Source organism: Lepidothrix coronata, unplaced genomic scaffold (assembly GCF_001604755.1).
Source record: "Lepidothrix coronata isolate B3197 unplaced genomic scaffold, Lepidothrix_coronata-1.0 Scaffold26, whole genome shotgun sequence".
Lineage (NCBI taxonomy): Eukaryota > Metazoa > Chordata > Aves > Passeriformes > Pipridae > Lepidothrix > Lepidothrix coronata.
Genome location: NW_016690206.1, coordinates 4,097,406 through 4,110,542, shown reverse-complemented (window position 1 = coordinate 4,110,542; position 13,137 = coordinate 4,097,406). Strand labels below are relative to the sequence as shown.

General features: G+C 35.9%; 1 protein-coding gene across 1 annotated transcript in view; it reads left to right on the top strand.

Annotated features, from left to right (window-relative positions):
- CDH9 (cadherin 9) overlaps positions 1–8,271 on the top strand; it is a 99,789-nt gene extending 91,518 nt beyond the window's left edge. Inside the window, exons 10-12 of the mRNA XM_017809392.1 lie at positions 4,296–4,413; positions 4,499–4,750; positions 7,511–8,271. Coding sequence (XP_017664881.1) covers positions 4,296–4,413; positions 4,499–4,750; positions 7,511–7,998 — 858 coding nt within the window. The 3' untranslated portion in view covers positions 7,999–8,271. The remainder of the gene's footprint in view (positions 1–4,295; positions 4,414–4,498; positions 4,751–7,510) is intronic.
- The last annotated feature ends 4,866 nt before the right edge of the window (positions 8,272–13,137 follow it).

Below are 13,137 nucleotides of genomic sequence, written 5' to 3'. Positions count from 1 at the left end.
AAAAAAAAAAAAAAAAACAAAAAATGGGAAACAGGGCCAAACCCTTTAACTGAATCTCTGTCTTCATCATGAAAGAAATAAACAGAATAATGGAATCATAGAATCATGTAATGATTTGAATTGGAAAGGACCTTAAAGATTATCTAGTTCCAACCCTCTTGGCCATGGTCAGGAATGTCACTCACCAGACTGGTTGGGTTGCTCAGGGCCCCATCCAAACTGGTTTGAAACACTTTTAGGGATGGACCATTCACAAGTTCTCTGAGCAACCTGTTTTAGTGCCTCACTATTCTTTGAGTAAAAAATTCTTTTCTAATGTCTAATTAAATCTCTCCTTTTTTGGTTTAAAACCATTCCCTCTTGTCCTATCACTGCCTGCCTGTGTAGAGAAGTCAGACTCCCTCTTTTTAATAAGCCCCCTTTAGGTACTGGAGAACCACAATAATTTAATTCCAGAGCCTTATCTTCTCCACGCTCAACAATTTTGCTATCTCATCCTGTCTTCATAGGAGAGGTGCTCCAGACCCTTGATCATCTTCGTTTCCCTGCTGTGGACTCGCTTCAATAGACCCACATCTCTCTTGTGCTGAGGATGCCAGACATAGATGCAGTTCTCCAAGTGGAGTCTCTCAAGGGCAGAGTAGAGTGGTAGAATCAACTCCCTCGATCTGCTGACCACGTGACTTTTGATGCAGCCCAGGACACACTTGGTCTTCTGTGCTGCGAGTGCACATTGCTGGGTCATATCCAGCTTTTTTCCATCAGAACCCCCAAGTCCTTCTCTGCAGGTCTGCTCTCAATGAGTTCTTCTCCCAGTCTGTACTCATATCTGGGATTGCCCTAGCCCAGGTGCAGCACTTTACACTTGGACTTGTTGAACTTCATGAGATTCTTGTAGGTCCACTTCTCAAGTTTTCCAGGTCCCTCTGGATGGGATCTCTTCCTTCTGCTGTGTCAGCTGCACTACTCAGCTTCATGTCATCTGCAAACTTGCTGAAGATGCACTTTGTCTTGCTGTCTGTCATGACAAAGATATTAAAGAGCATCTATCCCAAGACACTGGCCTTTGTCAGAGCACCAGTAAAAATCATGACTAAACAGCACTAGTCCCAAGATCTTCGAGAAATGTTTCCATTGAGAATAATTCCTCATTCACAACACATTTTACATTCATTGTCAAACTGCTACCAACACCTTGTTCTGAATGTAAAGAGAAGACTTTATGTCAGTGTTTATGTTTAAATTTTCATTACCCTCAAAGAAAAGCGACCTCTAAAAACTTGAATCCATCGAATAAGATCCACTCAAGAGTATGACACTGTTTCTTAAAACATACTGGAGTGCACATGCACATGCACATGCATAGGGAGCTGTCAAAAAAATAGTGACAATAATGCTGTATTTTCTAAAGTGTACTCATTTGCATAGGAAAGTATGAAAGAAAGAAAAGAATGGGAATGCTTTTTATCTTCCTGAGTATCTGCCTGATACTCTTGAAATATATTCCGGTAAAAGTAATTTTCTTGAAATAATTCTTCCCTCATAAATCTTACAGCATCAGAGATCTTTCTCTGAAGCCTTGGTGAAGAGCGATCATAATTCAATGTCCATAACTGCATCTAAATGGTAGAATATATTTCCAACATGAAATTACAAAATGTACACAAAACACTAAATTTATTCATATAAATGTGATACTTAAAAATAGATTTGTTTCATTTCTGCAGAAATTATCATTGACATCATTCTCTGTTATTTACAGCTGTATAACTGAAAAAAAAATCCTTAATTAGATAAAATTTCTAATTCCCTTTCACCTATTCATCATTTAACACAATTCACCTGCAATCATCCATTCTCATTGTTCTTTTATTCTCCCATCTTTTCTGGTAGAAGAACAGCTGGTTCTCAACTTATGAATCCAACAGTTAGAACAGGTAATAAGGTTGGGGTTTTTTTATTTCTTCTTCTGCCTTACCCTCAACAATAATTTTTCATTGTAATTAGGTTCCTCTATGCCTCATACAATTGTGCTTCTCCATGTGATTTGCACATGAAGAGAATCAAATCCAGATCTTACAAATACCCCACTGATTGCATCTCAAAAAGCCCCAAGATACTAAATTGCAATTTTTGGTAGTTATTACATGAGGATATGGGTATTTTCTCCCTAGGTTTTTCAGCAGGTAACTCCACAAATAATGTCACTTATTCTCTCTTCTCTTTGATATTTTTTTTTTTTTTGGTAACACTATTATTAGACATTGTAAAACTAAAATTAAGTCCAATCCTTGTCTTGCTTGCTGTACTAATGGTCTCAAAGGTAGATTGCAACAAAGATCAAAGCAATGGGACATTGGAAAAATGTTGGCATAAACAGAGACTCAGAAACATACTGAACAAGGTACTTAACCATAAATGAGAATTTGAGTAATCTTGGGAAAAAATAATGATTTAAAGAACAGTGATCTTTAAGTGCTTTAAAAGTGATCTTAACATGTACTTATTATTCTAATTGCACTTAGAAACTGCCTAATCCTGCTTTCAATATAGTCACATCCTTCTGTGCAAGGCTGATGCTCACAAATTACCTTTCAAGTTCCTCAATATGCCTCAAAAATAAAAAGAAATTATAAAAAAAAGTGTTGTGCCTGTTTTAGAAAGAGTTGCTAGGAATTGAACAAGCTAAACTCAGACCTCTCTACTGTTTTTGTGTTATGTTTGTTTTAATTGCACCTTACTATTACTAGCTGTAATAAAATTATCCCAAAATTAACTAGAAAAAAATGGGTTGAATACCCACGATGCAGTACAGCACCCTAGCAGCAGCATGTTTCTGAATGTTACAGTAATAAAAATGCTTTATTTTGTAACCCTATAAATATGTTTGCCTAAAACAGTGTTCCATTCTGTGAGATACTAAATGCCCTCCAAAATTTAACTGTATCCTCAAGTCCTACTCAAGCCGATGTTCAGAGAAAGTACATAAGTAAAAGTAATTCCTTATTTGATTTGTGCAAAGCCAAAGATTGTATCAGTGCTACTTGTCAACTACTGTATTTCTTGAAGAAGTCATACTGCACCTCCTGTGGAAATAAAAGAAAAACAAACAACAAAGTCTTTGATAAAAAGTTGTTTTGATGTCTGCAGGATTTCAAGACAACCTGTGCAATGAAAATACCTGAAAACTCAAGACAGTCATTGGCTCTCTTGTAGCTTTGAGAGAAACAAACTCATTCTGCCTTTAAGTTTAGGTGCCATAGGAATGCACCTCTACTGAGTTAAAGCATCCTCAGTTGAGACTCACTCCTTGGTCTTATGCCAAGAAGTTTTGTCATCTTGTTATTGAACCCAAACATGTCCTTGCAAGCCAAGGTGGACTAGGGGCTACTCTCTAGTGTGACACCCATCAGGAAGGGCAAAGGATAGAACAGTCATTTATACAGCTTACTGGCATTACTGTGACTCATGTAGTGTGGCATTTTAACTGTTGCAAGTCCATTCATAAACCACAGCTACTCCCAGGCAATTTCTCCTTCCTCAGTTCTGGAGCTGTTTCCCTTGGCCTCTATCTATCAGTCCAGATAGACGGAGAAAGCAGAAAAAGAGTCAAATTACTAGTGCATATGCATGCCTATACACACATGAGTAGAGTACACATATTTGCACATTTTGATGCAACAGAAAAGCTTGTGCAATCCAGAGGTACTGCTGAGCCTTCTTTTTTTTAGTCCTCTCTGCTCTCACCCTATACTGCTACGTTTATCACTCATTCCCAGCTGGGCTTGAGTGGCCTTGTTAGGGCAGCTATTAAGTTCCACAGTAAGAGCTTTCAATTTAGGAGGGATAAAGCATGTCTTTTTATTACCTCAGGAGAATCAAGCATCCTGCCAGTGCAGTACTCCAATTTATCACCAGGAGCAGATGAGGTGGATTGAGAATCAGACCCAGTCAACAACTGGTTTACACAATATCATTGCTACAATGAGGCCACAGGAGGTTTACAGCTTATACAGAAGGGGAATTGTTTGTGTAACACTGCAAGATAATGAGTACAAATCAAAGCACATGGCTGTTTTGCAGTGAGGACTGGATCCTTTTCCATCCTTCGTTATGTATTTAAATAATAAAACAAAGTATTTACCAAAACCTCTACTGGTTTATGTAGGAAACATTTGGCTTAAGACATCCGTTTATGTCTTCAGATAGAGATTCATTGGATTATTACTGGACATGAAAAGCGGAGGTTTGAAACACGATTTCTAAAATAGCATAAAATACTCTTTTCTTTATAGCTGATACAGACTGTGAGTGCAATTGACAAAGATCAGCCTCCTCGAGGACACAAATTTTTCTTTGAGTTGGTGCCAGAATTTGCTGTTCACCCTAACTTCTCCATTGTAGACAACAAAGGTAATTGCTGACTGTACCACCCCCTCCCCAATATCACGTAAAACTTAATCCAGAAACATTTATTGATTCTGCTTTTCCGTTCTAGATAACACAGCAGGAATTCTGACCAGAAGAAATGGATACAGCCGTAGTAAGATGAGTACCTATTTTCTGCCAATCATAATATTTGACAACGACTACCCGATCCAGAGCAGCACGGGCACGCTGACCATCCGAGTGTGTGCCTGCGACAGCCGGGGGAACATGCAGTCCTGCAGCGCTGAGGCCTTGCTCCTCCCTGCCGGCCTCAGCACAGGGGCACTGGTTGCCATTCTCCTCTGCATCATTATCCTGCTAGGCAAGTACCTGTGATGAGATCTTTACTTGACTAGGCAAAGGTCATTATTCACATGACCCACAGAACAATATTTCATATCTGATATGGTCTTTTTCTCGATGTGTTTTTTTTTTTTTTTTACCAACTGTTGTCTAAGAGGGAAAAGGAACAGGGAGAGGGGGAGAGGCAGGTACTATGGGCTGTTTGTCATCATTACTATTCAGAAGAATATGTAAAAGGAATGAGACTGCGCTATTTAGATTAAATGAATTTGAAAATATAGGTCAGTTTTAGATACCGTGCTTATTTGAATAATGTTTTTACTCTCATCAGATCTTCATTTAGATCCAGAACTTTAAAATCATATTCCTGAATCTGAGTGTTAAGTTTTGCAGTGACTAAATGATATAAATTATACTAGCTATTAAATGGTGAATGGTTTATATTCTTTTCTGCTCAGGAAATGTTTAGCTCAAAAACATAGAAATTTTTGATTGCTTGCAAGTAATAGCAAGAACAGCTGACTAAATAAAGTGTGATCGCAGAGTTAGGTGGGTGTTTGGAGGGTGGAAGCATTAGAAAAATGGATTGACACATGAGAAAACTAGAATAAATGCTACTCATACCCTGGTGTTAAGAACAAAAAAATTGCAACTTCCATGTTTTGCTTACCAGAGAAGTGCCTCCTTAAAAATGCCATCATCTTAACTTTCCAGTAAAAGTCTGCAGAAAACCTCTTCCACCTGCCGTAGCAAACACAGTTAGGCAAGGGGGCAATGAGAAGCTACAGGTATTGGTTTATATAATTATGAGATCACTTTTTTTCCCCCCAGTTTCTAGACTGGATTCAAGATACCTCCAGTAAATATTCAGAGGGTCACAGAGTTTATTAGGAGAGGGGCAATATCTAGGAACTATATTTGTAATGTTGGGCATAGGGAAGGGAGGATACTTGAGCTCTGACAAACTGATTTGCAATGGGCAACATTGCCCAGGCATAGTTTGAGCAGCAGAACTTGCAGGGAACCCCTGCCCGCAGACAATTATGCTTCAATTCTGCCAGACCTAGCTGTTCACCTTGCAAAGTTCTAAACACCAGTCAATAGGCTCTGCATCTTCAAAACCATCCTTCATGCCCCAACACAGAGCATGAAAAGATGGAGCATGGAAGGCATGCCCTTACTTACAGTGAAAATATTACTCTGATCAGCTGCAATCCTTTTAGTACAGAAAGAATGCACTAAAAAAGAAAAACTAAATGTGCCTTAGGATCACATCAATAGCACGTGAGACTCAGAACAGGATCAGGGACCATTGTCATGCAGAGCAAATATGACCACATCCTGTCTCTAGCACCAGGGTTAGAGGCCCTGCTCTACTTAGCGTTACAGACATATCTGAAATGAAAGAAGTATATGGCTGTAAAGCATCTAAACAGAACTGTTACTCTACAGCTAGTGTGATACTCAGCACCTTATTTAATTTTTTAATGAGGTGCAGTGTTTTAGAATAGTAGACTGACGTCAACATGCCCAACATAGGAGAAACCTTTAAGTACCAGGCTGTGAAAGACACTTCTTCATAGTAACCTTTTAGTGATCTGCCCTTGTCTCATATATGGAGTTCTCAAACTTACTTAAGTGTGCTATTTCTTGTCTAGCATTATGAAAGCTTGAAAAAAAAGTGGCTCCTGTATAGATAGAAAGAAAAAAAAGAGCTAACAAAACAGAACAGAACAGAACAGAACAGAACAGAACAGCCTTTATATTCACAACATTATACTATGGCATGTGGAAGATTTCTGTTCCCTTCTCCCTACCTGCTGCATATCCAATCTTACCTTTTATTCATTAGTACTCAAATCACTCAGAGTAAAAACTTAGCTCCTAAGACTCAACAAAAGCATTCAGCACTGTTGTAATTATGGTTTAGCAACCACTGTTGTACCTCTTTGACAGATAGTCTTTCTGGCCTCTCCTATTTACTCCAGCTACTGCAGCTAGGGTCAGATTTTAAAATGCATTTAAGCATTGAATTCCTCGTAAAATCAATAGCATTACAATGTATTTAAAAATCTTAATTTTTTTTATCTGCTTTTGCAGAGGTTCATTTTTGTGTCAATCCTCACCTCTTCAGAAGAAAGAGTCATTCAACTAGCACTTTTAAACTAGGAGGATCATATTTTTCAAAAGAAACAGTATCAAAGACTGGATTTCAATTCTTGCAGTCATTGAAGCCAAAAATGGTTTTGTCAATAATATTGATAGCTGAAGGTCTTCAGGTTCTTATTTTCAGAAGGACCTGTAGATCTCATATTTAAAAGTGAATTAGACACTTAGGAATACCTAAATCACAGGCTTTCGAGTGTGCGAATTACTTTTGCCAGGAGATTCAACTATACTTGAGGAAATCACACTTAATGACTGTCAGAAATGTGGTACTTCACAAAACTAAAAATAAAGTCAGACTTTAGTAGGATCATATATTGTAAGGCATTGTCTGCTTTTTAACTTCAGCTTAATTGTATATCTATTTAAAATATATAATATTTTGATCATTGCTCCCATAGGTTTTAAAAAAGCATATTTTTTCACTGCTATAAAATAATTAATACTTTTTCTTATTATCTTCAACTTGGAGACAACTTTTATCAATATTTTCCTACTAAAAATCCCATTCCAGCCTAAAAACTTTTCTGGTTCAACAGATGATATAAAATACTTGCTCATTTATTTTGTTGCTAACTACATATTTCTTCATTTATCTTTTGTTTCCTTTTAGTATTAGTTGTCTTGTTTACGGCTCTCAAGAGACAGAGGAAGAAAGAACCCTTGATCATCTCCAAGGATGATGTTCGGGACAACATTGTGACCTACAATGATGAAGGAGGTGGGGAAGAAGATACCCAGGCTTTTGACATTGGTACACTGAGAAATCCAGAAGCGAGGGAGGAAAGTAAGATGAGAAGAGATGTCATCCCAGAAACAATATTTCAGATAAGGCGGACCGCACCTCTTTGGGAAAACATCGATGTCCAAGATTTTATTCATAGAAGGTTAAAGGAAAATGATTTAGACCCAGCTGCCCCTCCTTATGATTCACTAGCAACATATGCCTATGAAGGAAATGATTCCATAGCAAATTCACTCAGTTCCCTGGAGTCACTTACCACTGAAGGCAATCAAGACTATGAGTACCTCAGTGACTGGGGACCTCGGTTTAAAAAGCTGGCAGATATGTATGGTGGAGAGGATAGTGATCGAGACTGAGAAAATAATCTGTGACCTGGTCAGTGTTAGTGGAATTCATGTCTATGTTACTAGATAAAGTGGCCTACTCTCTCTTACTTGGGAATAAAAAATTTACAAAAAATAAGTGTTGTCTTAGTAAGGGTTTGCTTAATCAATAAGTCAACGTGAATGCATATGGATGATTTAGATTTTTAAAAATCTATAATTCACCCTCTCTGCCTAGAAGCCTCAGATGAAAGGGTTTTATTTAGAATGAAAAATTAAAAAAAAGGCTTTTTGTGCCTTTAATAATGACATGGAAACTCCATTTTTTTAAATTGCTTTGCATTACTTTTCCTACTGTCTTGGACAGAGTGCACCTGCATTGTAACATAATCTCAAAAAAATACTTCAAACCGATTAATATTACTGCCATATTTCTTGAGTTAAAGAATTTCTGTGTGTTGATTCATCCTAATATTTTTATATATGTATATTTATATTTTTGTATTTTTATTAAATAAATTAGTATTTATAAAAACACTACTTACTCACGTACTTTGTTAATCGTGAAGAACTGTCCAATCTGTCTGAGCAAAGGAAACTGCATATTGTGCAATACTTCATTTTTTAATGCATCTTCTTATATTGGATTAGTGGTTAAAATGTACTGTGCAAGAATGATATAGACAGAGTGCTCTGTAATAGGAATGCAGTGTAGAAAAAGAAAAACTATTTTGAGTAAGAAATTATAAATAAACGCACTCTGATTTGCAATGTGTATTACTATATGACACAATAATATAGTTTCATGGTGAAACTCACTCCCACTTCTTATATGAACAGGTGACCAGTTAGCAGACTTAACAAGTAGGTGTCTGAGGATTTAAAGAAGTATAAAAGTTTAGTCTGGTATATACAAAAACAATTTTATAATATATCTTTTTAAAAATGAATAATTAAGCAAACATCAACAATGAAAGGAAGGCTTTTGTATTCTAATCTCACTGGAATAATAGGAGAAAATTGGAGGGCTTTGAGAAAATTAGACAAATCTAATGCTACTAATAGTTTCTTTTAAATAAAAGTGAGCCAAGCAATAAAACCAAAGTCCAACTAATATTTTATTAAAGATGTTAATCTTCTATCCCTTCAAAGAAGTGCATACATTTGCATATTTCCTAAAGCCTTAATAGCAGTCGTCAAGTATATATTTGTGTTTAAAATATATTTGCTGGATCAGCTTTAATGTAATGCACATTCTTTTTCACAAAAAGAGGATAAGAGGAATTTAAATGTATCACGTTATCTAACTGGGAGTTGAAGGGTTTGTCCACACTTGTTTAATAAAAAAGAAAAACAAAGACCCTCAAATGTATGAAAAAAAATGAAATATGTCAGCAATGTATGATGTACACTATCCATAGAATTTCCATTTTTAGTATCAACTTCAAGGAAAACCAATTTCATACAAATGTTCAAAATAACAATGTTTTAAGGTTTTCTCTATGTTACCTTGCTATTTTTCAGGTCCTTTCAGAAAGAAACTTAAGAAACACATTGTCAATGTAATATGGACTACTAAGGACCTCATCTCTTATCAAAAAGATTATAAAGAGGCTTCAGTAAAGGCCTTTTAGCCAGACATAGGAGCACACTCCTGCCTAATATTTTCCTATCTATTATTTTGACCCTTAGATTATTTATCAAAAATATTTCTTTATTATTATTATTTATTTTATCTTTCTACTAGACCCTTCTGTCAACCCCAAGACATCTCACTTCAAGTTTTCTCACACTGAACTCCTTTTTGGGGGGAGCAGAATGTATATGTCCATGGGGTTGACTAAGTTTTTAAGATGTCAAGACTTGGTACAGGACACATCTGAATTCCAGTGGAATTTCAAAGAGGCTTCTAGTGAAAGCACGATGAAAGAAACAGAGTGTGAGAAATTCTTACTCCTTCAAGGCGTAAAATTAATTAAGAAATCGTATTTTCCATAAAGAAATAATCTTATTTCTGTATTTTTGGATTTTAGTTTGCTTTTCTTCAATGACTGAAAGAAAAAAGGAGTATTGTAGGAGTCACCTCACAAAAGGCTCTGGTAGAGATATGTCCTCGATATCCTTATGTCATGATACCACTGTTGTACTTTGGGAAGAGCAGAAAGACCAGAAAATCAACAAATAAAAGTACCTCCTTGCCTTCTCTTACTGTAAGTTTTCTCATCCTGTGAGTCATTGTCACTAAAATAAAGAGAGGGATCTTTAGCCTTTGTCTTCAGCAAGAGAATGAGACTTTCCCATGCTTAGGAAAATGAGTTGTGACTCTAAGAACCCTGCATTCCTTAAAGCAACATATGTTTAAAAGATGACCTACATGGATTTAGAGCTCACAGAATTTTGCATAGTTGACATAGCAAAACAAGTAATTTTTCAAAATTGCTAAAGATTTCAAGCATTCTTACAATGAATAAAAGTAGTTGACACTTTATCACCTGACATGTCTAACTGGTAGTTCTTTGAGCTTGTTCATTCAAATGGACTACATAAACTATATTTTTTTTTTTTTTTAAATTGCCTTTTCTTTTTTTAATGGATCTTCTTTTGCTCTTGTGTTTGAAACAACACAGTAAACAGCACATCACAGATGGGGAATTTATATTCACAGTGGAAACTACTGTGAACAGGCAAAGGGTCAGGTAGAGGAACTAATAGGAAATTGCATAGCATTGACAGATCCAGAAATCTACATTTTCAGATTATAAAGGTGGCAGAAAAACTTCAGATCACCCTTTGACTAACTTCTATTTTCAATTAGTAAGTTCAAACTGATGGAGTTATGTACATAAATGTTTTGATAATTTAAAAATATTTTTGTGAAACAAATACAAACATAGTTCATAATTCAATGAACAAACAGGAATTTTGATGGAGAAGGAAAGGAGATTGGATAATAAACAACTCAATTTGAAGTCCAGTTACTAGTAAGTCATCTTTTAACCATCAGTGAAACAATGGCTATGTGATTTCTCTAAGTCCTAAAGGCAGCATCACACCCAGACCTTGCTGCTACATTGTATTTGGATTCCAAAAGATACAGAGAAGGAAAAGAAGGTTATGAGAAACCTCTTGGAATTTGGTGGCTATTTTTGGTTTCACATGTCTATATTTGGAGGATCTAGGTGAGATCCAGCGTGGATACTACTACTCTCATGTTATGGAAGGAGCTAACTGACACAGAAAATGTCTTTGATTTGTTCAGTCTGATAGTACTGATGAAGTCATTAGCTTCCTTTGGCATTTTAAGATGAGTGACATTGATGGATACAACTTACAAAAAGTCCAACAAAAAAGACCAGGGTTCAGCTGAATAGGCAAAAAATATTGGTCCAATAATGAGCAGAAGTGCTAAATAACACAGTAGGATATACCATAACAGTTAAGCATCAGGAAGTAAAGAGAGAGTTAAGAAGTCAGAACTCCTTCCAGTGATGCTTCTGCAGATGTTCCTCCCTCTGTGAGAGAACAGAGGCACAGAAGTGCTGGGTATTTCATGTTTATATACATCTTTATCCTCTGTGAAGTCAACAGTGCTTAGCAAAATTCGGGATCCATGGGATTGCCTAAAACTTCAGACATGTCTCTCTGGGGAGTCCAAGGCCATAAGACCTTAGAACAGGCTCAAGAGAAAGGAGAAAACTATTTTTTTTTGGTGTTAATCTTACCAAGGTTCTACTTTTCTGCCACTCAGATGTGTTGTGGTTCACTGCAAAGGAGAAGAAGTAGTTGGAAACACTTAGAATTTACAAGACTAACTCAGGATCTTTTGCAGAAAAACTACTTGTGACTGCTAAGACCTAAGATAAATTTAGTAACTTCTGAGGAAATAATGTTATATTTAGCGATCATTCTGAATTGACTTAAATCAGTTTTGAACAGACTCTTTCCAGGTTTAAGAAAAAATAAGCTGAGAAAAAGGAGTAAAAATGTACACAGAAAAATTCCAACTGAATGTTCAAAAAAAAAACAACAACGAAAAACTAAAAACAAACAAACAAAAAACCAAAACCAAAACCTAACAGAAATCCATTCCACCTTGATGGAGGTCTTCTTTGTAATGTTTATGTATTTGCTATTTCTTTTCATTTAAACTGAATTTTTGTACCATCCACATAGAGTTACAAGCTTATTCTGGTAAATCATCTTGTCAGTAAAAAATAATTCTGGAGACAATCTCCTATAGAAAGTTACATCTTTCAATTAAATACTCAGACAGACTCCTCATTATGCCAGATTAAGCGTTCTAAGTACAACTACCACTGTACATAAACTTTCCCAAAATTTTTAGTCCTTTCACTAAATGGCTGTTTTCAGAACAGCATAGTCACACAGAGAACAGAACAAAAAAATATATGAAACTTTCCCTTAGTGCTTTTCTTATGCATTGATGACAACAGATATTAACACCTTTTGTTCTGCCGAAGGCATTTCAACTGCTAATGGCCTAATTTACACTGAAAGTTGTATTTTAAAGTTATATTTATACACCATTTCTCACTTATGCCAAGCAGACAGCACACATAAGTGCTCGGGTCATTGCATATTGAAGTATTGTTACACTTTATGTTTTACAATTGAACTTTTAGAAAAACTTGAGCAGTTCCAGAAACAAAAGCAAACACAAAAGAAAAAAAAACCAACCAACCAACCAAACAAAAGAAAGCAGATGAATTTTAGAAGCATTTTCAGGAATATGACCTGGATATTATTTGTATGCATCTGTTTTTTCATTTTATATGTAGGGGTGAGTGAATATATATGCATATATTAAAAAAATCCCCACTTTATTATCTATAGGGTTAACCTTTAGGTACCACGCTTATTCAAACAGAGATGTCCATCTAAAAGGAAAAAATCCATGGAAGAACACAAGACACATTCAACTAGGTGTAAACCAAAAGATATAAAACAATCTGATTTCATAGATTTATATTCTAGCACCCTGCTGTTAGAAGGTACATTTTACACTTCAGTTCAATTTCAGTTCACAAATTAAACAAGAAGAGATTTGGCCTGAACTCTGTTTAAAAATCACTTCCAAATCTGGGATTTTTCATGTTCATTAAAATCTTATGGAAATGAAATGCAGAAAAAGAGTGTTGTGAATATCAATGT